At 42.6% G+C, this 26,547-nt stretch overlaps 2 protein-coding genes across 5 annotated transcripts in view; one reads left to right on the plus strand and one right to left on the minus strand.

The window, feature by feature from the left end:
• ITGA11 (integrin subunit alpha 11) overlaps nt 1–2,163 on the plus strand; it is a 133,191-nt gene extending 131,028 nt beyond the window's left edge. For both annotated transcript variants that reach the window (XM_086322816.1, XM_086322815.1), the window contains exon 30: nt 616–2,163. In XM_086322816.1, the coding sequence (XP_086178942.1) occupies nt 616–687 (72 nt within the window). In that variant the 3' untranslated portion in view covers nt 688–2,163. The remainder of the gene's footprint in view (nt 1–615) is intronic.
• Nucleotides 2,164–8,740: 6,577 nt separating this feature from the next.
• On the minus strand, nt 8,741–25,445 carry FEM1B (fem-1 homolog B). 3 transcript variants are annotated; one of them, XM_086322823.1, is made up of 3 exons: nt 24,535–25,445; nt 13,934–14,814; nt 8,741–13,711 (listed from the first exon to the last, which is right to left on the minus strand). In XM_086322823.1, exons 1-3 carry the CDS (start codon nt 24,780–24,782, stop codon nt 13,179–13,181), a joined length of 1,662 nt encoding a protein of 553 aa, XP_086178949.1. In that variant the 5' UTR covers nt 24,783–25,445; the 3' UTR covers nt 8,741–13,178. The 3 variants fall into 3 exon arrangements, with proteins under 3 accessions (XP_086178949.1, XP_086178950.1, XP_086178948.1); XM_086322824.1 differs by adding an exon at nt 19,031–19,201 and having other exon boundaries at nt 8,741–14,814; XM_086322822.1 differs by having other exon boundaries at nt 8,741–14,814.
• Between the last annotated feature and the right edge of the window lie 1,102 nt (nt 25,446–26,547).

Here is a 26,547-nt window from a genome sequence, read left to right on the forward strand (position 1 = left end):
CCCCAGCCTCTGAGCTGTGTGGCCAGTGCCCACATGCTCCTCGACATGGGAGCTGGGGCCCGCCCAGCCTCCTCCCCAGAACTCTGCGGGCTCCTCACCACAGCAGGCAGATGGGCCACCAGAGGGCACTCAACCTGTGGCTCCAGCCCTTTTGTGGGTCCCCTTCTGGGTCCCTGATGAAAGCTAGCCTTCCTCTGATCAGAAAAAAAGCAAGCACACACAACCACAGAATTTCTCCAATTTAATGTCAGGCTGTTAAGAAATCCCTTAGAAGCCTTTCTTTGTCCCGGAGTCTCGAGTTAAGAAGCCCCGGTCTCAACCTCCTCCTATTCGAGATAAGGTGAGAGGGGGCCCAGAGAGCGGTAGTGACTCGGGCAGCGTCAAACAGCAATGCTTGCCTCTGGACATAGGCTCCATCCGCTTGGTTCCAGCCTCCGTGTCACCAATGAAGAGGCCCCTTGGCCAGCCTGGCAGTTGGTGGGGGGTACTCAGTGTGAGCAGCGGAGGCATTCAGGGAACGCTTCTGAGGAAAGCAGCCTCAGGAGGGTAAGTGGAGGGAGGGGAGACAGGCCTTGCCCACCTGCCCACCCCTGACATTTCTTCGTCTCCCCACAGCTCGGCTTCTTTAAAAGTGCCAAGCGCAGGAGGGAGCCTGGCCTGGACCCCACACCCAAAGTGCTGGAGTGAGGCTCCTGAGGAGGCTGTGAGTGGATGGGGGCCAGCATGCGGGCCCAGGCAGTGTGCAGGCCCGGAGCCCACCGAGCTGGGGCGGAGAGGACACCGGCTCACTTTGCACTTGACCTCATCTCCTGAAAGACTGAGTCTGCTCCCTCTGAAAGGAACTCGAGTCAGTTTTCAGAGGGACTGTCCTACTGGGAGCCGCAGCACCTCCAACACAGGTCCCTAGGGACTTAGAGGGACCCCCCCCCCAAGGTACACCCCAAAGTCACCCCCAGGCTGTGCAGAGGCATTGCCACCCCCACCACTAAGGTGCTAGGAAGTCATCATCACCCCATCCTCAGAAGAAACCCGGAGAGGAGACTACAAATGCCAACGCACTCTGCCTTCTCCGGACCTGTAGTTGCAGGGGATCCCAGTGGGACAGCAGATCTGCATCCTGCGCTGTCCCCCCATCCCTGCACTGCCCACAGCTCCCGAGTCACCTCACCCCTTCCTAGCCGGAGATAGGTCCCTGGAGTGCCCCCTGAGTGAGGGCCCCAGTGGTGACAGCTGCTGGCCAGGATGAAGACAGACTCTGGAGGCAGAGACTGTGATGGACAGGCAGCTGGGACCTAGGAGAACCAAGAGGAGGGTGCGGGTGGGCTCTTCCCCAGCCCCCACCTGCGTTCACCTGACTGACACCCACACCCCGCCCCCCACGGTGCTCGCAGCAGCCCCGGGCCTGCAACTGCCGCCCCTCCCGCTGCTTTTGTTGTTCCTGGGTGCTTGGCGGAAGCCTGTGGATGATGCAGTCCCCAGGGCTCCACGTTCTCACTTCACCTTCCCCACAGCCTGTCCTGATGCAATGGCTGCAGGCTGGGGGCAGGGGTGGGGGGCCCTCCCTGCATCACCCCCTCCCTATACACATACACACACATACACAGCCTCCCACCCCTCCTTGTCTCTCACACACACACACTCTCTCTGCATCATGCCCTACCTACACACACACACACACACACACACACACACACACACACACCCTCCCTGCATCACCCCCTTCCTCTACACACACACACACACCCTCCCGGCATCACCCTGTCCCTACACACACACACACACATACCCTGCCACCAACCCCACCTCCAATTCCTCCCTTCTGCTCACCCATCACCCATGCCCGGGAGAAGCGCTGGACCAGTGCTGAGGGGTTCTCCACGTAACGTACTGGATAAAGCCAGTGCGGGGACCTCTGGAGCCTGTGCAACCTTGGTGGCAAATATCTGATCGGCCAGCCCCTGGGACAAGTGGACCCACCAGTGATGGGGCCCCGAGGACAAGAGGCACGCCTGGTGCCCAGCCGAATAATTTATGCCTTGACCTGGTTTTGAGGTAGGAATGAAAGGGGATCCATCAAAGGCATCTGTCCCCTGACACACAGTACGACCTTTACTGTCGTAAATATTTTTAAGAAAATTTTAAAAATACAGTGTTTAAAAACAACCAAGAGGCTGCCATCCTTTTGTGGGCAGAACATGTCCTAGCGAGCTGCGCTCTGACAACGAGAGGCGGATGAGGGGCTCCTGTCAGGAAGGGGCATGTCCACCCCTCGCTCCCTACAGCATCCCCTGCCAGGGCCACCTGTCTGGGGTGGGCAGCTCAGTGATGGGGTCCTCCCTCCCTCCCACGCCCACTGTTCCTTCTTTAGCCAGTGTAGATGGTTGAAAGCACATATCCCTATAGCTTCTACCCCTTCGTTCCCTCTCTTTTCTCCCAGATTTCTCTAGGCTGACATCTCAGGGCCGATTTTCAGACCCTGACTTCCAGTTTCCTCACCTTGCTATTCTCATGCCGCTGGAATCCCAAGAAACCAGGAGAACCTCAGAAATTATTTGGTCCCTTTCCCCCATAGAGGAGGACACTCAGAACCAGAGAAATTAAGAGCGAGCCCCTGGTTCCACAGCAAATTCCAGACGAATTTCAGGACTGGTGTCCCTCAGGCCACACTGTCACTCTCACCCAGCCGTAGACGGGTTTGATCTGAAGAGGTAGAAGGAATTGATATGCAGTCACTTCTGATTTGTCATGGGAATATTTTTTCCTCAAATGGTGAAACCAAAATCAGAAGGTAGCATTTAAAAATCATACTTCATTTGAGTCATCACCCTCATAAGTGGAGTATGACCCCACACCCAAAAGTGCATTGTTTGGTAGCAAGTCTTCTGTAGAACACCATCGACTGAGAATGCTTTCATATGAAACCTTTTGGAAACTGGCATTCACATTTTAAAAATCTGCCTTGTGCTGTCACACCACAGGCCACACAATCTATCAATAGATCAGATGCAGCCCAGAAGTCACTGAAATGCAACCCCTGGACTCAGAGGCCATGTTTATCTCTGGGATGTCACAGTCCCTCCATGCCCCCCGCTACCTGAGGCAAAGAACAGCTAAAGGGTCAAAAGGTAGAAAAAGTGGGAGGCTTGTCTGAATCTTCAGGGCCTTCAGCCCTCACACTGTGCTGCTCTCGTCTTCTCTATCTTAGCAGTTCTCTCTTTCTGAAATCATTTGCTGTGGGGTGTAAGTATCTTAAGGCACGACTGCCCTTAAGAGTGCTGGTGGGACAAGCAGGGAAGATATACTTAACAGGGACAAAGCCTCATGCTAGAGCAGTGCTTCTCAAGCCCCACTGCACAGTAGAATCACCTGAGAGCTTTACATGCTGCCTGTGCAAAGGGCCCACCCATGGGGGTCAGATTTAGTCAGCTGGGAGAGGGGCCAGGGCATCGTTTGTCTGAGTTCCCCTAGCGACTCCAATGTGCCCGTGAATATATAGGCTAGAAAACATGAAATAAGGGGTTAACGGGCACACGTGACCTTCCATGCTGCATACAGGGAACTGTGCCATCATGGTAATGCTGTTCAACTTTACTTGGCTCCAGCCTGCAGTTTGAAAGACTTTCTCATTCCAGCAAGTCTCCAGAGTGTAATTTCCTACAGGAGATCACCAGGGGTCCTCAGAGACCCAAAGGGCCTCTTAGAGGAGTTGGGGGCACATTTGCCAATGTCTGGGGGTGGGGAGATGAATAGCAGTCTCTGAAGCATTTTTGGCATGGTGGCAAGCAGTCCAAAATGCAACTGCAAATCAACATGAAAATTCATATTATGGTTCATTTGGGGAGTTATTAGCAATGCTCTATCTGGTAGTCGAGAGTAATTATTTATGGTGAAACTAAGGCTTGAACTCAAGAGTGTGAACATGATGCATAACCAGCTTTAAAAGGGTTCAGTCTTTTAAAAGCATTATCGGCCCATCTGGCTTCGTGGTACTAAAGCCATTCTATAGCACGCAAGTGCGCAGGCGGAAAACACACCTGGGGCGAGGTCTGACTCTGCACACCCAATTACCAACTGCAGGTGGTTTTAGAATTCGCTCTTCACATTGTCAGGGCTTCTTCAATTCTAGACTCACCTCTAGTAGAAGGAAAGGACCTCCAACCAAGTTATGAACTTGAGATGTGCACGATGTCCTGGGGGGCCTCCCTGTTGGTTCTGACATGGTCAGACCCCATACAGGAGGGCAAGAAAATCCAGGAACTCAGGAGCAGCCCTTGGGTAGCTCTGAGAGCGGCCTCAGGCCCTCATGCCTTGACTGGTGTTCTGCGGGGACGTGGACCTCAAGTATGCTGTCCCTCAGTTTTGGCCAGCCAAGAGAGGAGAAATCCAGGTAAGAATGTGGCTTCTTTCTGGCATCAGATGGTATGGGCATGCAAGCTCGGAGGGCAAGATATGCCTCTTAAAGGTATCAATCCAGAGCTGAGCTTCTCCAAGTGGTGTCCCAGAGCCACCTACATCAGAACTACAGCCAACTACCCCAGATCTCAAGATCCAATTCTTGTAAGGTCATTTTAAGCACATTAAACTTATAGAACCATAAGATACTGGTCTTCTCCAGACTTTAATGTCAGTTTCTGGCATCAGGGCCTTTTTTACCTGCCCTTGAGCCTATCAAAGTGGCAGTAGTCATTGGTAAAAACCCTCAAGGAGCATCCTTCCAGTTAACCAGTGGAGTTTCTGGATTTTCCTTTTGTTAAGGAAGTTGGTATTTCTTAACAAGATGGGTATCAGGGTGAAGGGGGCAAGGTGCTAGCATAAACACAAAAGACAGGGAGAATTAACTTTTCTGGGAAATATGGGGGCACTTCCAGGAGACCTAAGGTCTTCAGGTCTTCAAAACACCAGCTGCTCTCTCCACCAACATTCAAGAGCTCTTAGCATCCGTATTCTCCCAAAATAAGACATTAGACTTTTGGCTTTAAACCCCAAGATGCCAGGCAGCCTGTAATTGACGCAGCTGGCTTAATCATGCTTCTTTTCTGGCAGAATGACTCGCTGCAACCACGCCTCACCCCAAACATGAAGTGGCCGGTTTCTCCACCACACGCGCCTTGGGTGGTTGACTTACTGCAGCCATTAGCAGTGAGTGGCCCTGTCTTCACCACACTGGCCTTTGTTTCATCTTCAACTAGTGTCACATTGCCCTTTATTCTGCACTACTTCTTACCATTAAAAAAAAACAAACCCAAGTTATCCTTATATTACTATTATTAACTAGATCCCTCTCAAAGGACAGTCAAGCTCAATTGACCACATTAAATCTGCAGAGTGCTTTTGTGTCACTGTCTCTTCCACTAGCTTTGACATCGCGCTAAAGTAGGGCAGCATGTTCCACACAGAAGCTGAAACCGGAACAGAGGAGCTTCGCCGGAGTAGGGAGGGTGAGAAGCCTGGCACTTGGCCTCTGAAACTGTTCAAGAAGATACAGGCTAAAATGTACCTAGCAAACACACGAGGCTCAAAGCAGGGTATGAGCAGAAAAATGTTTTTAAAGAAGCCAGGGGCACCATTGCTTAAGGACTCATCCTTTCTCGTCAGCTGTGCATGTTCTTCGTCCCTATCTCCCCGGCACTATACTAAAAATGATGATGGTAAAGTTTTCTGAAACATTTTCAGAAGGTGGCCCAAGCCAAAGTAACATCGTAAACTTTTAAAATTAAAATTTGTTGCCAGATAAAAATAAATTAAAATTTGAGGAAAAATAGAAAATCGGATTCAAATAGGGGCATCTAGCTGGACAAAAAGATGATCATGGGCAGAGACCATAGTCCTTATTGTCCATAAGGTCCACATGGCCCATTTAAGGACCATAGTCCTTGTACGTGGTATAGAACATCCCTATATGTCCTATGCCTATAACACCCCTAACACAGTGCTGACACACGGTAGATGCTGGATAAGCCCCAATTCCTGAGTTTTTTCCGTTGGTTAGGGCCAGAGCAAACCCCAGTCCTGCTCTCCGGATGAACTGAGCACACCAGATTTACCAAGCACAGGCAAATTAGAACAAATAATTTTGTCTAAGCTTGCCAAAAAGCCAAGATTTTGTGAGCCACCTGAAGTTTTTATCTCATACTGAAGTTTTATAGATCAAGTACCTGACGAAATATATTCCTGCCAGCATTTTCTTTTATCCGGGCATCTGTTACTTTAATACAGCAGACATTACTTGAAACACAGAGGAAAAAAAAAAGAGAGATGCTTTAGAATTTGTCTGATTTCTGCAGTCCAGTCGATACTGCTGCCCAGCAAAGATCCGGCAGAAATTCTAAGGTGAGCTTCTCTGGCACTGGTGTGTCGGTCTTGCAGTGAAAGAGCACCGGTCAGTGGGTCAAGAAGCCCCAAGCCTGCCCCAGGCTCTGACACTTGGGCCTTGCGAGACCTCGGATGAACAACTCACTTCTTTGTGAGCCTGTCTTCAACTGTAAAGTGAGAGAGTTGCCCTAAATGATTTTTCAGACCGCTATAAAGGGACTCCCTAAATCAAAATGTGAAAGCAAACAGTTGCAGAAAATGTGCTCTCATGTCACCCTTTAATATTCTTCTGGTAATCCCAACGACTGTATTAGGTAAAACAAAGAAATATGAGGTATGAATACTGGAAATGAGAAGGCAAAATTATCATTACTTGTAAATTATGATTAGTATACCCAGGACATCCAAATGAAGCAAAATCCATTAAAATGCCTATATCGAAACATTAACATTTGGAAGTTTATAAATGGAAGAAAGGCTCCTATCTACATTATAAACAAAAAAACTAATAATAATATATTTTCAAGACCTTCTAAAAATAAACTTCTAAAAAAATTTCTGGCTTGGGGACTTCCCATCTTGCAGTGCAAGGGACATGGGTTCAGTCTCTGGTGGGTGATCTAGGATCCCATATGCCACAGAGCAACTAGGCTGGTGTGTGAAAACTAGCATTTGAGTGCCCTGACTTCTGAAGCCCACACGCTCTGGAGCACACACACAACTAGAGAATCCTTGTGCCACAGTGAAAAATCCCGCATGCCACAACAAAGATCGCTCATGGTGCAACTGAGAGCTGACACAGCCAAATTAATTTAAACAATCTTTTCTGGTTAGAGAAAAAAAAAGACAAATGAAGAAACATTAGCCTCACGAAGGTTAGTCCTTAACATTGACCAGGCACCTTGGTTTTAGGCACTACGTTAAGAATATTAATTCTCCCATTTGCTCACTACAACTTAGATATTATTGTCCCAATGTAGAGAAGCTGAGGCCAACATCGAAAGGCAACTTGCCCGAGGTCACAGAGCCCAGTCAATACTCCTCAGGGTCCCACCACACTGCCAGGTCAACAGAGTAGAACAGAGAAGCCAGAAACAGATCCAATTACTTTACGGGATTTGAACTTATGATTCAAATCAGTGGAAAATAAAAGAGTTCTTGGCTAGCTGGATACTTAATCAAAATAAATTCCAGGTAGATAAAAAGATTTAAACCGAAGAACAAGAGGAGAGGAGGAAGAGGAAGAGGGGGAAAAAAAGAGGACCGAAGAGAGACGTGGGAGGGAAAAGCCATAAAAGCACTAGAAGAGAACACGGGTAAAAAAAGGTGCATGAACTTGAAGTGGAGACAACTTTACAAGCAAGATACAAAATTCAGTAGATATAAAAACTACTGTACTTAAACTACAAACTGTGACATATGAGAGAAAATTTCCTTACATTACCAAGGAATTTCTAACACATAGCAAGAAAAAGACCACAGTGCCCAAAAGCAAACAAATTTAAAAGGTCAGTAAATATATGTCAACCTCAGTCATAATAAAGGAACTCAAATCAAAACCATAAAGGAACTCAAATCAAAACCATGAAATAATGTTTCCCATCATCTTAGCAAAAGCTGAATGATGAGATAACATCTGATGTCAATAAGGATGTCAGGAGATGGAAGGCAACTGGTTCGCCTCTGTCAGGATTTTTAACACTCAGTTACTAAACCAGAAGTTCCAGGGCTAGAAATGAGTTTGTTCTATGAAAAACACAGTACACAAGGATGTTCCCTGACTGAAATAGTATTTAGAATATCGATGAGCTGAAAACCTAAAAATCCAACGGGAAGGCCTGGTTAAATAAAGTTTAAGTTCATCCATAGAATTAAATGCTGTAAATTTGTTATTTAGAAAAAAAATCTATACATACTAAAATGAAAACATGTCTAAGATATACTCAGTGAAAATGACAAGATGCAGAATAGTGTAGCAAAGTTAAAAGTCCATTTGCATTTTTAAAAGCAGGAGAAAAAATACATATATACACACAGAAGAATTCTGAGAAGCTACTCAAAAAAGTAATGAGTATCCTCTGTAGAGTCCAAATGGGAGGCAGAGAGAGATGAAATTTTTTTTTACTATTTGAATTTTTCTTATCTGAACTTTCCCCCACGTACACGTATAACTTTCACAACTTTTAAAAAATGAATTTGACAAAATATCATCTCAACACTGAACAATAAAGACACACACTTCAAGGCAGTTTTTTTCAAACATTTACTGAACACAAACACCATTTTTTCCTTTTACACAGCAATATTGTTAGTTTCAAATTAGCTGGGCTATTAGGACTATCGATTACTACGAAATTAAAAATGATTCTACATGTCAAACTCAAATAGAAAATGTCATGCAATATATAAATCACTAACAGACCTCTGGTGCAGTCAGCAAGTTTACTATGTTTATTAAAGTCACGTAAATGGTTGGACAAAAGTGCACAATAGGATGACATCACTGGTTTGTTATAAATCACAGTGAATTACTAGAATACAACAATGGGATTCTTCTATGTGGAGGACTGCAGGATGAGGTGAGTGTTATAAAAGATAGGCTCTTTCACCATGTTAAGCCAGTCAGATTTTACTCTTCAGCTATGTACGTCTGAAAAGACTGGTTAGCAAAGCTAATATTTTCTCCCTCATCTTTTCTTCTCTACCAATTAACGAAGCAACAACAAAAAAGGCCATGCACAAATTTTACAACACCTGATAAAAAACAGATACAAAACCTTGTTCATTTCATCACTTGGCAAAGCTTGTATCTTCACTCCTTCATTTTTTTGATTAGGCCACTCAACACATGACTTACCCCTAAATGAAAAGCTGTTAATTTAGCGAGTCTCACCCCTGCACACACATCAAGATACACTCCCCATAACCATTAAGTCAGTGTTCCTTCCCTACACAGTAACACAAATGAACACACCACAAACCTAGGACTAGAGACATTTACTTTACAGTTTTAAAAATTAATATATCTATCGCCACTATCCATGTAGTATTTATTTCAGATCCCACATTTGGAGAAGATACTGTACTACCCAGCCCATCTGAAGATTTGGGCAAATCTGCCAGGAATGTACGAGAAAGCCCGGCAATGTGCCATACACACTAGGAGCTCTCTACCTTCCAGAGAGGGTATCCAGAGCAGGGCTGTGCATTTTCAGAGCAGGAGTAAACACACAGCTTAAAATCTTATGGACTAATAACTTTTCATAGAGCAAAAGGCAGTTTTGTTTTAACCCATTTTAATGTTACAGTATAGTCAGTGAGGAAAACGGAACAGTCATCTGTACATTGACACATCTGGCTAGCCTGAAAGGAATACTCAAGGTTTTTACAGAAAATCTACCATAAAAGCAAGTCCTTTATACTTTTATCCATCTCCTCTCTAGTTCAATCACTGGCTGCTTCTAAAGCCAGCAAAGCAATCCAAGGTGCAGTAACTCACTCCTCACCCTGCCCCTTGCCCCAAGAAAGAACTGTTTGTGCTCGAATAATCCAAAGCAACCTTATTCCTAAAGTAGCTGCCTCAGCTGAGGTGGTGACTAGTGACAGGGTATTGTTCCCTTGGGATCTAATTTTCAAAAACACTTGCCAGATGCAGAGTTGATACTTCTGCAGCTGCTGGCCCCAAATCACATTTTACTTCAAACAGTGCTAGCAGACCTAAGTTTCTCATAATTACCAAGTTACTAATCAACTATCAGAGTAATGAAATAAAACCCTTCCCAGAAACAAACAAGACCAAAGCTTGCTTTTTCATTGGCCTGTTGGCTGGTTGAAGTTTACACAGCAAAAAACCTTAAGATAGTTGGACTGTGGCCTACGAGAAAGCAATCCAGGGTAGACTGAAAACAATGTTGTTTCAGAGTTCTTAGGTCAAAAATTTCCCTTTTATCAGTCTAAGGATGGATTTCTTGCCCATTCCTTGAACTATACCGTTACCTAAACTCAAGAGATCAATTTTACCAACTCTTAAGTGCAAAACCCACCCAGGTTTCACATGGTTTGCCCAGGCATTCATCCACCTGGGTCTCTAATTCAAATTTATACGACAATTATTAAGCAAGAAGTTTTGATTGAATTTGTAATGTTATCAAGGAAGATTTATAGTCTAAAACACAATTCTACCAATAATAAACACAAAAGGACAAAAGTGGCTAAAAAAAAGCAATAGCCCAGAGTTCTCAGAGAAGCTGAGATACAGAACTATCACCTTACATATTTATTTCCCTTTAAAAAAAAAGAAACTTAAGTGTGGGAAGGGTTTCGCTAAACACATTTTAAAATAATTCTATCAAAAACAAATAAAAAAAAAAAAAACAGGCATGTAGATCACTTGTTTCAAGAATGGTTTTATACAGGTGTTTCACAATACATATTTGGATTTGTTTTACAAGACAGAATTAGATCCTTAGCAATATAGTGAACAATGTACTGCTATAGTATAGTTAAAAAAAAAAATCTCAGTTACCATTAGCAAAATTCATAATCTATCCCACTGTCTTCAAATTCAACTTTGTCAGCATTTCAATCAGCAGTTTTACTCTTTCCAGCATTTGGTCCTCCCTTCTCAAAAACACTGAGTACCATTAAATTTCGTTGCCTGAATATGTACAGATAATCATTATTCTCATTTAATAAGTACGTAATACCTAAAATAGTTCTCATCCTGGGTAGCCAAAGGGATGAAATGTTTTATAAAACATGCAACATTATCTGATATTTTAAGTTCTGATGTTTAAAAATCATATGCATTAATAACGGAACCAAGTAAATACCAAGTGTCACAGCTGTTCCTCAGACTGTCAAATAAGCAGGCCTTGAAGTCTGAAAAATACAGTGTCTGATCGGAGCTGCGAAAAAGGTGTGATTCACCCACCTGGAGGATGAGCATTTTCTCTTTCAGGCCACGAGAGTTGCCAAGAGCAAGGTACACTAGTTCCTTGATTCACACCAGGAAGATCAAGGCCAGTAATTTTCAAATTAGGGATCAAATACCTCCCTTTAGACCATCCTAAAAACCTTTCTTGTAAAAATCCCAGGTTAGGAAAACAGAAGTAGATTACTATGGCAGAATTCACCATCAAAACATTCCTAATTGAAGCAAGAAGACACGCAAAGTATAACTACAGCAACAGTAAAAGGATCCTGCATTCTTGGGGGAATAGGTTTTTAAAGTCCCCCATCCATTCCCTCCCATCCTTCAGAGTATCTCATTTCATGGGGTATCTCTATTTTATTTAAGGCCCTAGGTGCTGATTTTGGCTTGGTCACTCTCTTTTATACTGATCCAGCTGCAACCTTTTTCTTAGACTTCACAAAGCAATATCTATACATAAAATGTTAACTGAAATCTTGTTGTTTTTTACGTTTATATCTGATGTTGCTACACCATTATAATGCTTTTCATTAAAGAAAAAAAGCCGCAGGTCTTCACTTACAGTACCATGCACTATGAGTAGCTAAGGCATTCATTTGGCACTAGAGAAAAAAATACAGATATAGCTAATTTTACTTATCATTTTTAACATTGAAAGAAATAGGTATGTACCCTTGAATTTCTGTGATGCTTAAAGATAATCACAGAATATTCTTTTAGTCTGACAGTCAAAATGTTGCCATTAAAACAAAACCAAAACCATAAAGACCTCTGTACAGCCTGTCGGAATAAGTGACATTTTCTGGCTCCAAAATTTGCTGCCCTCAGACAGAAATAACTTTCAAAATGGCAATGAGAATTATTTTCATCATCAAAAACATTGAATCTATACCACTCTAGTGATTTTTCTACTTCTTATCACAGACTAAATGAAGAAAGTGAAAAAAATATCCCAGTTCCTTTTCACCTGTCATAAAAACCTTAGGGAGGCACAAATAATGCCCTCTGGAAAAGTAGTTTTCAATTTGAAAAGATACCACACAAGAAGAGAGGAAGAAGGGGACAAAAACAGAATGTATAACTGTAATGTGACAACTTGCTTCATAGGAGAAAACACAGCAATCATAATAATTTTTACATGTCTGTGAGCTGAGTCAAATGTTGACTGCTGGAATTTAGATTAACCACATCAAAATGTCTATGCATTTTAGAAGCCAAGCCCAAAGGCAAATAGTCCATCAATATTCTCTGAAAAGTTGCTTAAGATTACTATTTTGTATGTATCACCGAGCATAATTCAACAATTTCAATGGATTTAACTTTATGCATTTTTAACTATTATTAAGTTAGCACATTTTTCAGATTAATCTGCAGCTATACTTTTTAAAAATCCTCCCGATGTCATAATATGTTGTATCATTTCACATAAACAACGGAAGAGCGGAAACCACCTATCACAGTTTGGCATGTGCAGAACATGTGGATACTCCATTACTTTTAATGCTTCTTTTAGTTGTTTGCCTTCATGAAATCCTCAAAACCGCTGCAAAGGGTAACACGCTGACACAGGCTTAACAGAAATGCTTTTCTAGGCAATTTTGGTAAAACATTTATCAATTTTAAATCATAAATGTCCCTTGTTACATAAACATTTTATATTCCTTAAAAAAAAGAAAAAAAAAATAGCCAAGTGACCAATATCCAAACACCTTAAGATTATAGTCAAACCTAAACGATGTGGCTTTGTTTAAAGTGTATTTGAAATCAATAACCATATGAGGCAAGAAGACCAAATACAAAACCAAGGGAGGACAAGTAGGGAGGGAGGGTAGTGGGAAGAAAAGTACAGTTTATGAACACATAATTCTATTGGCTGTGATTAAAGTCCTTTACTTTTTAGCACCACATTAAACGATTTTACATATCCAGTCACTTAATGAAATCCAACAAACTCTTCAAGAGTTCTGGGGATCTGGTCTTGGTAGTTAATGTCATTAGCCCGAACTGCCCGGGCAGCCAGGCACTTGAGACTCATCTTCATTTGAGTTTTAAGTAGTATTTCTGACACCCCAGTTGTACTTTTGTCTAGCGGAGTTTTATTCTGTTTATTCGTCATGTCAGTGTGAGCGCCAGCTTCAACTAGACTAATGATGATAGAGTGCAAGGTCAAAAAGTCACTGATGGGCCTGTTGTACTGAACGATAATGTGAAGGGCGCTGTTCCCTTCATTGTCCACTGCATTCACCTCAGCACCACAGTCCAGCAGGAGCTTTGTGACAAGCGCGTTCGGAAAGCTGCACACGTCATTGGTGTGGAAATCATCAACTGGGGTATTCGAGTTGACGGCTAGATGCAGCAGGGTGAAGCCTTCACGAGTTCTGGGATCCAGGTGAATCAGGTTGTAGATCTGCTTGTTAATTTTGCACTGATCTTCTTCACTGCACTGTGTTTTGGTGGAGATGCACACTAAATACAGAAAGGTATAGAGGTTACATTCATAATTGTCCATAGCACTGTGGACATCAGCATCTGCTATATTTTTTACTCTGTTCATACTCTGTTCTATTTCCAAAACACTGCATCTCAAAACACATTCTATGTCTGGGGCCTTCACAGTTTCATTTAAATGTATCATCTGTGAAAAAACTTGGGCAAATCGAAGAAGATCCTTATGGGTATTTCTGTTACCTTTCTGTCTGAGGTGCAGGGCATGAAGCCACAACTTGATACACTGTTCGAATTCCATGTTATCTGCATAAACAGCCCCCCTGTAAATGATGGGATGGGAAACATCAATGTTGTCGGCACCTAAAATCCGTTCCCGAACAATGAGGCCTTCCATATGAAGAGCATCTCTGTCTTGCCGAATGGATTCCAGTTCCTGAGGATTTCTACATTCAGTTCTATTCCCATAAGCATGGATTGGTGGGAGAACCTCTTTCTCAAGAATGTTATCACCATCTTGAAACCTCTCCAACATAGCTAAATATAAATAGTGATATGTCTTCATGATGTCGTAGTTCTCACGATCATTTGCAAAGGAGGCACCCAAGAGCTCCAAAGCTTCAATCCGACTTCTCCGGTCACAATCAGCATGAGAGAGCAACAGTTCGACAACATCAGCTTTACAGCTTTCAGCAGCCACTTTTAATGGCGTCATCCCGTGGCCGTTCACTACTATAGCAGCACGCCATTTTATCAGCTCCTTCACGATGTCTATGTGTCCAGCTTCAGCTGCAAAATGCAATGCTGTGGCTCCACAATGTGCTTTAGCATTCGGATCAGCACGCTGTTCTAAAAGATACCTGACCACGTCGGTGTGTCCCTTGTAGGCCGCAATCATTAGGCAAGTGTTGTCATACTTGTTGGCAATGCTGATGTTGGCATTATTTTCGACCAAGTATTTCACAATGTCCAATCTGCCATCAAAGCATGCTGCCCGCAGCGGGGTTGAGTTAGTTACTGTGGTATGGTTCACGTTGGCTCCATGACTGACTAGAAGCTTAACAACTTCAAAGTGTCCCGCTCCTGCTGCACACCAAAGAGCAGTGGCACCATCAATGACATACCTATTCATGAAAAGACAAACAGTTAGAAAATGGGGTCACCTGCCCTAATACAAACTTACAGGATGTAATCATTTACACTGACCCCAAACCTCAGTCTACAGAGCATTAGGTAAACATTAGTTTTGGTGAAAATAAAATCAGGTAATTTAAGTAAAGCACTCGGCATAGTACTTGTATCTAGTATGAGCTCAATAAATGTGAGCGATTATTAGTATTTCCACAGTATAAAGACTTAAAGAAAAAATAAAAAGAGTCACCGACTTTCTACTAGCAGAAGTACATAAATTTCAGAAAACAGGGAAAATGTACAGAGTTTTGTAATTTCTTTACCACCAAGCTGATTCCCTGGCTCTTAGACAAGCACAGAACGTTCCTCCCTCCCAGCACCCTCAGGTACCACAGTTTCTCTTGGTACTTCAGTAGGAAAGCCACTACAATCTGTGTGTTAATGCTGTTAGACACTGCGTTAAGAAGAAAAGTATTTGAGCAGATAATTTTACCTAGGATTATCTAAACTAGTAACTATGTACATACTCTACTAAAGCAATGAGAATGAAATAATTACTGCTAATTACAACATGAATGATACAACACAGGTCAAATTATATATTCTATGAAGTAAAAAAAGTACAATCCACTTGGTATAAAAAATATCATAGTTCAACTAACAATCAATACTATCACTTCTGCTGAAAATAAAAGCCACACTTTTAAACATCCAAGCATCCAATAATCCAAGCAATTACTTCTTCAGTTTAAATAATGAAGCAAAATTTCTATAAGTAAAAGCATTCTCAGTAACAGCTACCTATACGGTTATCTATGGGGAAGAGTGTAGGATTGATTCGGAAGGGGCTTAAAGCTACTAGCAATGTCCTGTATTTTGAACTGGGTAGTGGCTACATGGGTGGATATTTAGGGGAAAAAATTCATCAAATTGCATAAGAAAGATCTGTACATTTTACTGTATGGAAAACAGTCCTCAAAATAAATTTGAATACTTCTGAAGTTTCTTTTTAAAATTTCATTTTTTAAATGTCATTTAATTGTTAATTAATTTGGTAAACTAAAGAATGAATCAAGAGGGGGTTCCCTGGTCATCTAGTGGTCAAGAACCCACCTTGTAATGCAGGGGACACTGGTTAGATCCCACAAGGGACCCAGGAAGATTCCACAAGCTGCAGAGCAACAAAGCCCGTGCACCACAACTACTGAGCCTATGCTCTAGAGCCCAAGAGTCGCGACTACCGAGCCCCCGGACCACAGCGGCCAAAGCCCGGGAAGCCTACCTAGAGCCCACAATCCCCAACAAGAGAAGCCACCGCAATGAGAGGCCCGCCCACCACAACTAGAGAAAGCCCACGTACAGCCACGAAGACCCATCAGAGCTAAAGAATAAAAATAAACAAACAAAAAGAATGAATCAAGAAAATAAGACACACATCAGTTGAAATGTTTCGGTGGTTGCCAACTGTAGCTTTTGCAGACAATTTAGTTTAATTAAAATTCACTTATTACATCTTTACTGTCATGATTATAATCACAAAATTCAAAAGTTTTTTTTTTTAAAAAGTTTTCTTTCAGTCAAAAAAAATACAATTTACAAAAGCCCCAGAAAATACCAATGTCTAATAGTATATCTGATAAAAAATGTACAAGACCTCTACTCTATACTGAAAACTATAAAACATTCCTGAGATAAATCAAAGACCTAAAGAAACGGAGAAATAGTTCATGTTTATTGTTTTGGAGATTCAAGAATGTTAAGATGTCAGTTCTCCACCAAAATAATCTACAGATTCAATGCAATCCAAATCACAATCCCAGTAGGCACGTGTGTGTGCATGCATCCACGTGTGTGTGGAAACTGAAAGCCAACTCTAAAATGTATAGAGAAATACAAAGGAAGGACCCAGAACAACCAAGATAATCTTGAAAGAAAAATAAAGTTGGAGGACAAAATACAGTAAGATGGTGTGTCACTGGCACAAGGATAGATAAATACTAATCAAAAGAAAACAACCAAAAACCCCACCCTAGGAATAGATTCACATATACAGGAATACAGATTAATGACAAAAGGTCCACTGAAATTCAGGTACAAAGTATGGTCTTTTTAATAAATAGTGAAGAAGCAGCCACTAGACATCTGTTTGGAAAATAATTAACCTTGACCCTACTCACAAAAATTTCAAAGTGGCAAAGACCTATAATATGCAAAACAAAACAATAAAAGCTTCTTAAAAAAAAAAAAGACTATCTTTATGACCTTGGGGTTGATGATTTCTTAAACATAATGCAAAAAAAAAAAAAAAACCATAAAAGAAAAAAACTGATTAGACTTCAAAAAATTAAAAAAATTTTTTCAAGAAAGTGACCAGCAATCCACTCACTGGAGATACCTACAATCGATTATCTGACAAATCACTAAAAAAGCAAACAACTCCATTTGTTAAAAAAATGTGAAAAGACTGAACAAGTATACTTCAAAAGTATATATTCAAACAACCAATAAACATATGAAAAGATAATTACTCAGCAAGGAAATGCAAATTAAAACCAGGAATTACCAATACACACTCACCAGAACTGATGAAATTAATAATACTGACATGACAATACTAAGTATTGACCAGGATGTGAAGTAACTGAAACCCCTCCTGTTGATGGAAATCTTTAGTGGGAATATAATCTGGTTCAACCACTTTGGTGGTTGACTGCTTGATAAAGTATTAAACATACATCAACCCTACGAGCCAACAGTCCCACCCCTTGGTATATACTTAAGAGAAATGAACGCAAATTCCACCAGAAGGCATATACAAACATGTTCATACTAAAGTAATTTATAATAGTCAAATACTAAAAACAACCAAATATCTGTCAACAGGATAAATAAACTGCCATACATTCATATCATGTAACATTATAAGACATTTTAAAAATACTTATACATGCAACTCAGTGGATGACTCTCATAGATACCGTGTTAAACAAAAAGAAGCCAGACAGAAAAAAAACAGAGTACACTGTATGATTCCATTTATAGGAAGTTCAAGTATAGGCAGAACTCATCTACAGAGACAGAAGTCAGAATAATCATTGCTTCTGGGAGGGGAAGGGAGAGGAAGTGACTGAGAAAGGGCACAAGGGAAACTTTTAAAGTGACATCAATGTTCTGCCTCTTGATCTAGAAAGTGATTACATGGATGTAAGCAAATTAAAATTTTATAACATTTATACACTTAAGATTTATGCACCTTACTTGATATTATACCTTAACTAAAAATAGATATAATTTAAAAACAAAAGAGGCACAAGTCAATTTAAAGAAAAAATTTAAACACAGAGAGTTAGTAATTTCAATGTGTCAAGCACTGTAGTAAGCAATAGAGCACATTTAATTCTCATAATAACCTTCTCCCAATAATCCTATAAGGTAGATAACCATTATTAAGCCCATTTTAAAGACATATAACTAAAAGGCTTATATGAGATTAAAAATACAAAAATCTTTGGAAACTATATAATGCATCAAATGTAAGGAAACATAGTACACAACATTGTTCAAACATGTTTCCATTTAAAAGGCTTTTTTTCCCCAATCTCCTTATTAATGTAATCTACCCAAAAAATTGATACATAGTTAAAATAGTTATATTTACATAGTTACAAAAGTTTCCTTGCACTCCTTAAATATAAAAAATTGTTACATGCCAGGAATATGAACCTAAACTAAATAAAACTCAAGAACTGTTGTACTAAAATAAGCCTTCACATATATTATCTTTAACTTTTGCAATAACCATATAAGATAAATAGGACCTCCATTTTAAAATGAAAAAAAAAAAAAAGACAAAAAGTGATTAAAATTTTTTTTCTGGCCTCAAATTCCCCACTACTAATGACATAAGGGAGAAGGAAATGGCAAACCACTCCAGTACTCTTGCCTGGAAAATTCCATGGATGGAGGAACCTGGTAGGCTACCATCCATGAGGTCGCAAACAGTTGGACACAACTGAGCGACTCCACTCTCTTTCTATAGTTCCTTTAGGAGAAGGAAATGCCAACCCACTCCAGTGTTCTTGCCTGGAGAATCCCATGAATGGAGGGGCCTGGTGGGCTACAGTCTATAGGATTGCGAAGCGTCGGAAACGACTAAGCAACTAACACACACACACACACACAATGACATAAGATTAAAAGTTAGATTACAAGAATATACTTCACTTGGGCTTCCCAGGTGGTTCAGTGGTAAAGAATCTGCCTGCAATGCAGGATACGCAGTTTCCATCCTTGGGTCAGGAAGATCCCCTGGAGAAGGAAATGGCAACCCACTCCGGTATTCTTGCTTGGGAAATCCCATGAACAGAGGAGCCTGGTGGGCTACAGCCCATGGAGTCGCAAAAGAGTTGGACATGACTTAGCAACTAAACAACAACGTCACTTGGTTTTTATAATCATTTAATACTTTTTCCAATGTAATCTAATAATTTCCATTTTCCCTATGGTAATATGACAGAAGCCTAGAAAAAGTTTCAATTATCTATTTTTATTGAGGCAATAAAATTTTTGAAATACTTAATGACAAAAATATTCACTGCAGAATGTCCTTCAGGAACATTACCCTTAGTAATTTTTAAATTTCTACATCTTAATCAGCATTAAACAGATTAAAAGGACTAATAATCCTAACACTTATATGACACTTTTTGTCCATAAAATACAGCTAAAGTTATAGCTGCATACTGCCTCAAAACAAAATACCAAAAATATTTACTTTCTATAAATATTTCTAGAAAGTAAAAAAAAATATAATCAAATAAATGCAATATTTACTTAATGAGTATGGGAGAAGCACTATAAAACACTGATCTTTCTGGTCTAAAATTGCAAATTTTAGGGGGTCCCTCATAGCTCAGTCGGTAAAGAATCTGCCTGCAACGCAGGAGGCCCAGGTTCAATTCCTGGGTGGAGATGATCCCCTGGAGAAGGAAATGCCAACCCACTCCAGTATTCTTGTCTGGAGAATCCCATGGACAGAGGAGCCTGGCAGGCTATGGTCTATGGGGTCACAATAGTCAGACACGACTGAGTGACTAAGCACACACACACACATGTATTTCATCTGAAAAATCAAGAAACTTTAATCTGGCATTCACCTTTTAAAATAAAATGTATAAAAATAACATTTCTGATCACAAACCTAAACTCATCTATTGTCTGGTTCAAGCATTTGAAATGAAAATAAAAATTCATTCAGTGTAAATGATCAACACTTTATTTTAACCAAAGTCCTAAAATCATTTATTAGATAATATGTACTTCCTTGAAATATACACTGGAAATGACTTTCTAAATGAAGTTAAGTGACACTGTGCCCCTACAGGCCTTTCCTCTACCTGAACATTTTAAGGATTTGTACTAGCACTGACTTTAAAAGAGCACTCAACAAAATTCCCAGAGGTCCTGTTCTCCTTCCTATCCATGTCAGCAGACTTCTTCTAGGACAAGAGTTTCCCATAAACTCTGGCACTGCGCAGTCAGGCCCTCAGAACGCAAACCAGCACAATATTCCAAGATCACGTGACGCCTCTCCTTTGTTCTGGTCCATTTCTGTAACACTCTTAACAGCTTCCCATTCTACAACTAAAAGTTCTTCTTTTCATTCCTATTCATGTAACTTTTCTTCTTACCCCCTCATCTATGTCAACTTTAATCTTAACAGAGTAAGCCATAAGTAAAATAATCTCAAATGTTACCTAGGTGGGTGGCTCCTTCCCACTTGAGGCTCTATTATGAATTCACTTTAGTCTTCCAAGGTTTTATAGATGTTTTTGGACAGAATATAGACTTTTTAAAAGAAGTTATTGTAATATCTGTGTATGTCTCTCTCACACACACACAAAGGATTGTATCAAACCCATTATCACAGATAATTATTATCAATTATCTGTTGATAATTATCTGATAATTTATCTGATAATTATCAATTATCAGATAAATATTGTATCAAACCCATTATCACAGATGCTGTTGCTTAAGATGAAGCTAAGAAGTGAGTTTTTTTTTTAATATTAGGCAAACAATGGGATAGGTGATGAACAGTCTGGCAAAAAATTGTGAAGATGATACATAAATTACTAAAAATTAGGAAACACTAACAAGCTGGAATCAAGATTGCCGGGAGAAATGTCAATAACCTCAGATATGCAGATGACACCATTCTTATGGCAGAAAGTGAAGAGGAACTAAAAAGCCTCTTGATGAAAGTGAAAGAGGAGAGTGAAAAAGTTGGCTTAAAGCTCAACTTTCAGAAAATGAAGATCATGGCATCTGGTCCCATCACTTCATGGGAAATAGATGGGGAAACAGTGGAAACAGAGTCAGACTTTATTTTGGGGGGCTCCAAAATCACTGCAGATAGTGACTGCAGCCATGAAATTAAAAGACACTTACTCCTTGGAAGAAAAGTTATGACCAACCTAGACAGCATATTCAAAACCAGAAACATTACTTTGCCAACAAAGGTCCATCTGGTCAAGGCTATGGTTTTTCCTGTGGTCATGTATGGATGTGAGAGTTGGACTGTGAAGAAGGCTGAGCGCAGAAGAATTGATGCTTTTGAACTGTGGTGTTGGAGAAGACTCTTGAGAGTCCCTTGGACTGCAAGGAGATCCAACCAGTCCATTCTGAAGATCAGCCCTGGGATTTCTTTGGAAGGAATGATGCTAACTCCTCATGCGAAGAGTTGACTCACTGGAAAAGACTCTGATGCTGGGAGGGATTGGGGGCAGGAGGAGAAGGGGACAACAGAGGATGAGATGGCTGGATGGCATCACTGACTCGATGGACGTGAGTCTGAGTGAACTCTGGGAGTTGGTGATGGACAGGGAGGCCTGGCGTGCTGCGATTCATGGGGTCACAAAAAGTCAGACACAACTGAGCGATTGAACTGAACTGAACTGAAGCTATTTCAGCCCACAGAGAACCTGTCTGTCCCTATCTGGCCATGGGTCTCAATTGAAGGGTTGGCTAAGTACCTCTTAAAAACCAGTCCCTGAGGGGTGAGTGAGCTTCATATTAACACCTCATTCAGACTAACATTTTCACAATGTCTGGAATGAGCGTAAAGTGAAATCATGACATTTGCAAATAACACTTTCTTCCTCTACTTCTGAAATGCCTAAATGACTAGAACAAACTGCAAAATAATCCCAGAATGGTGTGAGTGGGCAGAAAGGTGGCCACTAATTTCAGTTCTTCTCTTTTGTTAATTAATTTGTAAGCTCCTCAAAAGCAGAAACTTTGTATTTTTTTCTGTATCTTCCACAGTATGTGTGGGGCACAGTGCCAGGCCCATCACAGTCATTTGGCAAGTTTTAAAAAAACTAAACTACTTTGACAGAGCAGCTAATGAATCCATAATTGTAATAACACATAAACAAAAAAAGACAGACTGAAGAAGGCTCAGACAAAATGTCCAATGATAGGAATGTTTGCAATTCCAGTCTCACCAGTCTCTTGATATTTTACATGACAATCACCAAAACCTGGCCTCCACCTCACTCCAGTCTCCCACAATCTTTCTTAATTTCCCAGGCCTGAACCGCTCCCTGCAGCAGCACTGAAACACGTGTGACTGCAAGCACACCATGTTGCTGCTCCTCTTCTTCACCTTCTACTTTCTATCCTTTAAGACTGAGCTCAAACATCACCTCAGCTGTGAAAACTTCCCTGCTTCTCCCAGGCAAAGCTGAGCACTTCCTCTTCCTGCATTCCCTCAGTAGTCCAAAAGATTCCTGTAACCCTAAATGGCATGGCATCTATTACTCATTTTCACCAATCTTTCCCCTCCCCACTGCATCTTAATCCCTCCCACCCAGAGCCACCTCACTGTTTTCCTGGGAATCGTATGTTACTCATCTCTGCATACCCAATCCCTACTATATAGAGCCTGGTACACAGTAGGTGTTCAAAATATGCTTGCTTACTAAACTTAATTTCACTGGTCAGTGCAAAATACGGGGCAAGATAAGCCACTATGAAGGCTCAATGCTACATTCCTTATCATTTCAGGTTCTGTTAATTGCCACCTCAAAATACCTCTGTGACTTAAGAAAGATAAGCAAAGCTTTTTCAAATGCTTTAGAAAAAAACTATTTTTTCTTGCCACTATTCTCTCCTCATCAAAATAGGCCTCAGCAATCTCCTTAGCAGCAGTGGATCCAGCAGCTGTTTACTGCAGAGATTCATAGCTCAGTGGATGCTTGTGCTTATACAACTGGAATGGTGCTCGAAGTTCAGAGGTCATTCTACTTTGCTCCTCCTCTGTGTATAAGAAAGGCTGTGGGAATGCAGAGAGTTACAAAAAGGACACAGAAGCCAGTAAAGAAAAACAAACAAGAATCAGGTTGCCAACGTCCAGAGAGGTGGTACTAGAGATTAACCACCACTCACAGGATATCATTTCAGTAAAATGTAATACTCTGGAATATTTTCCTCTCATCTGAAACAGAAGAAAAAGCTCTTCTTATTTCAACTTAAAAAAAAAATCAATCAAAATTCAACAATGCCCTAGTCAACTCAAAGAAGAATTGTTTTTTTCAATCAGGTTTTATCCAAGCCGTATTCAATTATCAAAACTAAAGATACGTATCTTTACGCTTGGATCACATCTACCTCAAAAGAAGAAAACGCTAGAAGAGCTTACCTACTGACACAAGTCAACAAAAACAAATGCAATCAATGAAGTAAAATCTCCATGAAATTGTAATCTGTGAAACAGGTTATAACCATCCACACAGAAAAGATGTCAAACCTGACAATTCTGCATTCAACAATATGACACCTCAAAATATGTACAATTCAACCTAAATGGCAAATTTTAACTATGACAATATGCATTTTTGCACTCCCCACGTGGAATAACAGTAAATTATCAAGCTTCCCCAGAAGATGATGGGATAACAGTAATTTTAAAATGGCATCATGTTCTACACCAGGTCCTATGCTATTTTCGCAGCCAACATCTCTCTTCCCAGCAATGTGTAAGTCAGAATCATGGCTGGGGATGTCTGGCTGCGTGACAATCCCCCAAGAGGCTGAAGCTGCTGCTGGTTCTAGGGGCTTATTTTGACATTAAGGTCCCATAACCAACTAAGGGCTTTATCAGACACTCGAAGAGCTAAAAATTGGACGGTCAAATAATTCATCAATCAGAGGTTTCCAATGTCAGTTGCTGACCTTGTTAATTTCTGATCTCGGTTACAACCCCAGGCCTGACAGAGGGAAAACCTGAAACGCCGCTAGGTCCTCCATACTGCTTGTTCATACACCATCTAGCAGAGCACTGGTTTTTGCCTGCGTGCTCAGTCGTGTCCAACTATTTGCGACCCCATTCACTGGAGCCCGCCAGGCTCCTCTGTCCATGGGATTTCCCAAGCAAGAATACTGGAGAATACCTATTAGATATTAAGACAGAGGGTGTGGCTATTTACCTATAGAGGGAATAAGGGGTAGCGGCGATAAGGATGGGCAGCAAAACATGGAATGGAGTATCCGCCCTAGAAGATGAAGTGGTTATTAATGCGGCAGGGCAGGAGATGCAAAAATGGGAGAAGTGATACCTCCATGAAGTTAAAGAGTGGGACGGGAAGATCCATGAGGTGGTAGGTTCGCACGCGTTAGAGAGGAGGCAGGAGCTGGGGTGTACCTACCCGTCGAAGCGGACGGTGCCAGTTTGCTGAGTCTGCACCCGGTAATGTTCTAACAGCAAGCGCACCACCTTAGCGTGCCCATTGCGAGCTGCGATGATGAGGGGCGTGGACCGCTGCCCTCCCTGCTGGCTGACATAGCCAAGCAAATAGCGGATGTCGCTTTCAGACCGGTTGAGAAGCAAGGCGGCCAGAGTCAGAACCTTGCCCTCGCTGGCCGCCTTGTAAACATAGCCAGCCAGGCCCTCCATGGCCGCCGCCAACTCCAACACCCGTTTGGTCGCCACTGCTGCTGCTGCCTTGCGCCCCCGGAGGCCGCGCTCGCCAGCGCTTGAAAACTGGGCCCTCACAGCCCATTCAACAGGGCGCCGCCGCCGCCGCCGCCGCGCCCAGGCAGCAGCGCGGCCCGGGGAGGGCTGAGACGCAGAGGTGGCCGAATGCCGCACGGGGCAGGTCTGCGATCCAGCCCGGGCAGGGAGGAGGGCGGTCAGGGCCGCCCCCAAGGCCCCAGGCGCCGGCCCTGGGCCGAGGGGATCTCCATGGCGGCCGCTGCCCCGGGCCTCAGGCCGGACCCCTCCTTCCTGCGGGCTGCGACAGGCGCGTGCCCGAGCTACGGGTCGCCGGTGAAATCCCAAGAGAGCCGCGCGCGCCCCGGATCGCGAAGGACCGCCGCGTTTCACCCGACCCGGCCCGTCAGGCCTAAGGCCTGAAACTGCCTAGTCCTCCGCCTCCGCTCTCCGCCCTCCCCAGGAAACCCGCAGGCCCTAGCCCACTGGAGCTCAGAAACGCCAGATGCAGTCGAAGGTTTCAGAGGTCCACGCCTGCGAAGGCCATCGGAGCGAGAGGGAACGCTGCGGCGCCAGCAGCCCCTGGGCTCGGGACAGGGAGGAAGGCGGGCCTCTGCAGACTGGGCCGAGAGGGGGAGGGTGCGACCAGGGGACGGTTAAGTCGGGTGTCTCTTCCAAAGCCTACCGGCTGGCAAACAAGGCCCAGTGAAGAAAGGTTCTGCTACGCGAAGGCGGCCCGTACCCAGTTCGGCCCTAAAGTCCTCATTGCCCTTGCTGCTCGGAGCTTCCAACTCGTCCCCATTAGGCCCTACGGGTCCCTAGCCAGGGAGTGGTACAGAGTGAGACCACTGAACCGTTACTACTGGGGGGTGAGGGGGTGCGACTCGGGGGCCCTTCCCTTTTGGCCATAGACCTTTTGGGACCCTTCACTCGATTGGGGCCCGGGGAGGCGGGTACGCGGACCTGGCAGGGTCCACTTTGAGACCAGGGCGGTGTCTCTGAGCCCTAGAAATAAGGGAGGACTTTGGGCGTGGGCACGAGGCTTTGAGAAGGGACTGGAAGTCCGGCCTGTCCTCCCTGGAGAGGAGGATGAAGTGTGTGAGAAGGGAACAAAAAAAGGGCTCACCCTAGGACGGAGGGCAAGGCCTGTGTTCGCACAGACCAGGACTCTAATCCTGAGCCTGATGAAGCCTTCAGTTTTCTCCCATATCTCACAAGATTGTTAGGATTTGAAAAGATCATTCATCCAACGAATTTTAGAGGTCTGCTGTGTGCCAGGCTCTGCTTGGCTCTAGGGATTCAGTGATAGACCAGATGAACACAGTGCTCTTCAGGGACTGTGTTGTTGTGGAGAAAACAGACAACAAAGTAAACAAGTAATAGACAAGACTGGTTGAGTTTATATCACTATGATTTTGCTGTGAAGCAAGTGAAATAGAGTGATGGTGGGGTGGTGCTAATTTAGTGTGTGTCGTCAGATAAGACCTCCATGACAGGTAAGGAGAACAGGGGGTATTTTAGGCAGAGGGAAAGCTAGTACAAAAGCCAGGAGAGGGAGCAGTCTTGGGGAGTTCAGAAGCAAAGGTAAGAGTGGCTTCAGCAGAGTAGGCCATAAGAGAGCGATAGGAGATGAAAGCTGGGTACAGATCTAGCCCAATTACCCATGGTAAGTTTAAATTCTTCTCAAATCTGATGGGGGCATTTGATTAGTTTTAAACAAATGTAACAA

Source organism: Bos grunniens, chromosome 10, assembly GCF_055505025.1.
Source record: "Bos grunniens cultivar Pamir isolate PY7600 chromosome 10, Bosgru_T2T1.0, whole genome shotgun sequence".
NCBI classification, from domain to species: domain Eukaryota; kingdom Metazoa; phylum Chordata; class Mammalia; order Artiodactyla; family Bovidae; genus Bos; species Bos grunniens.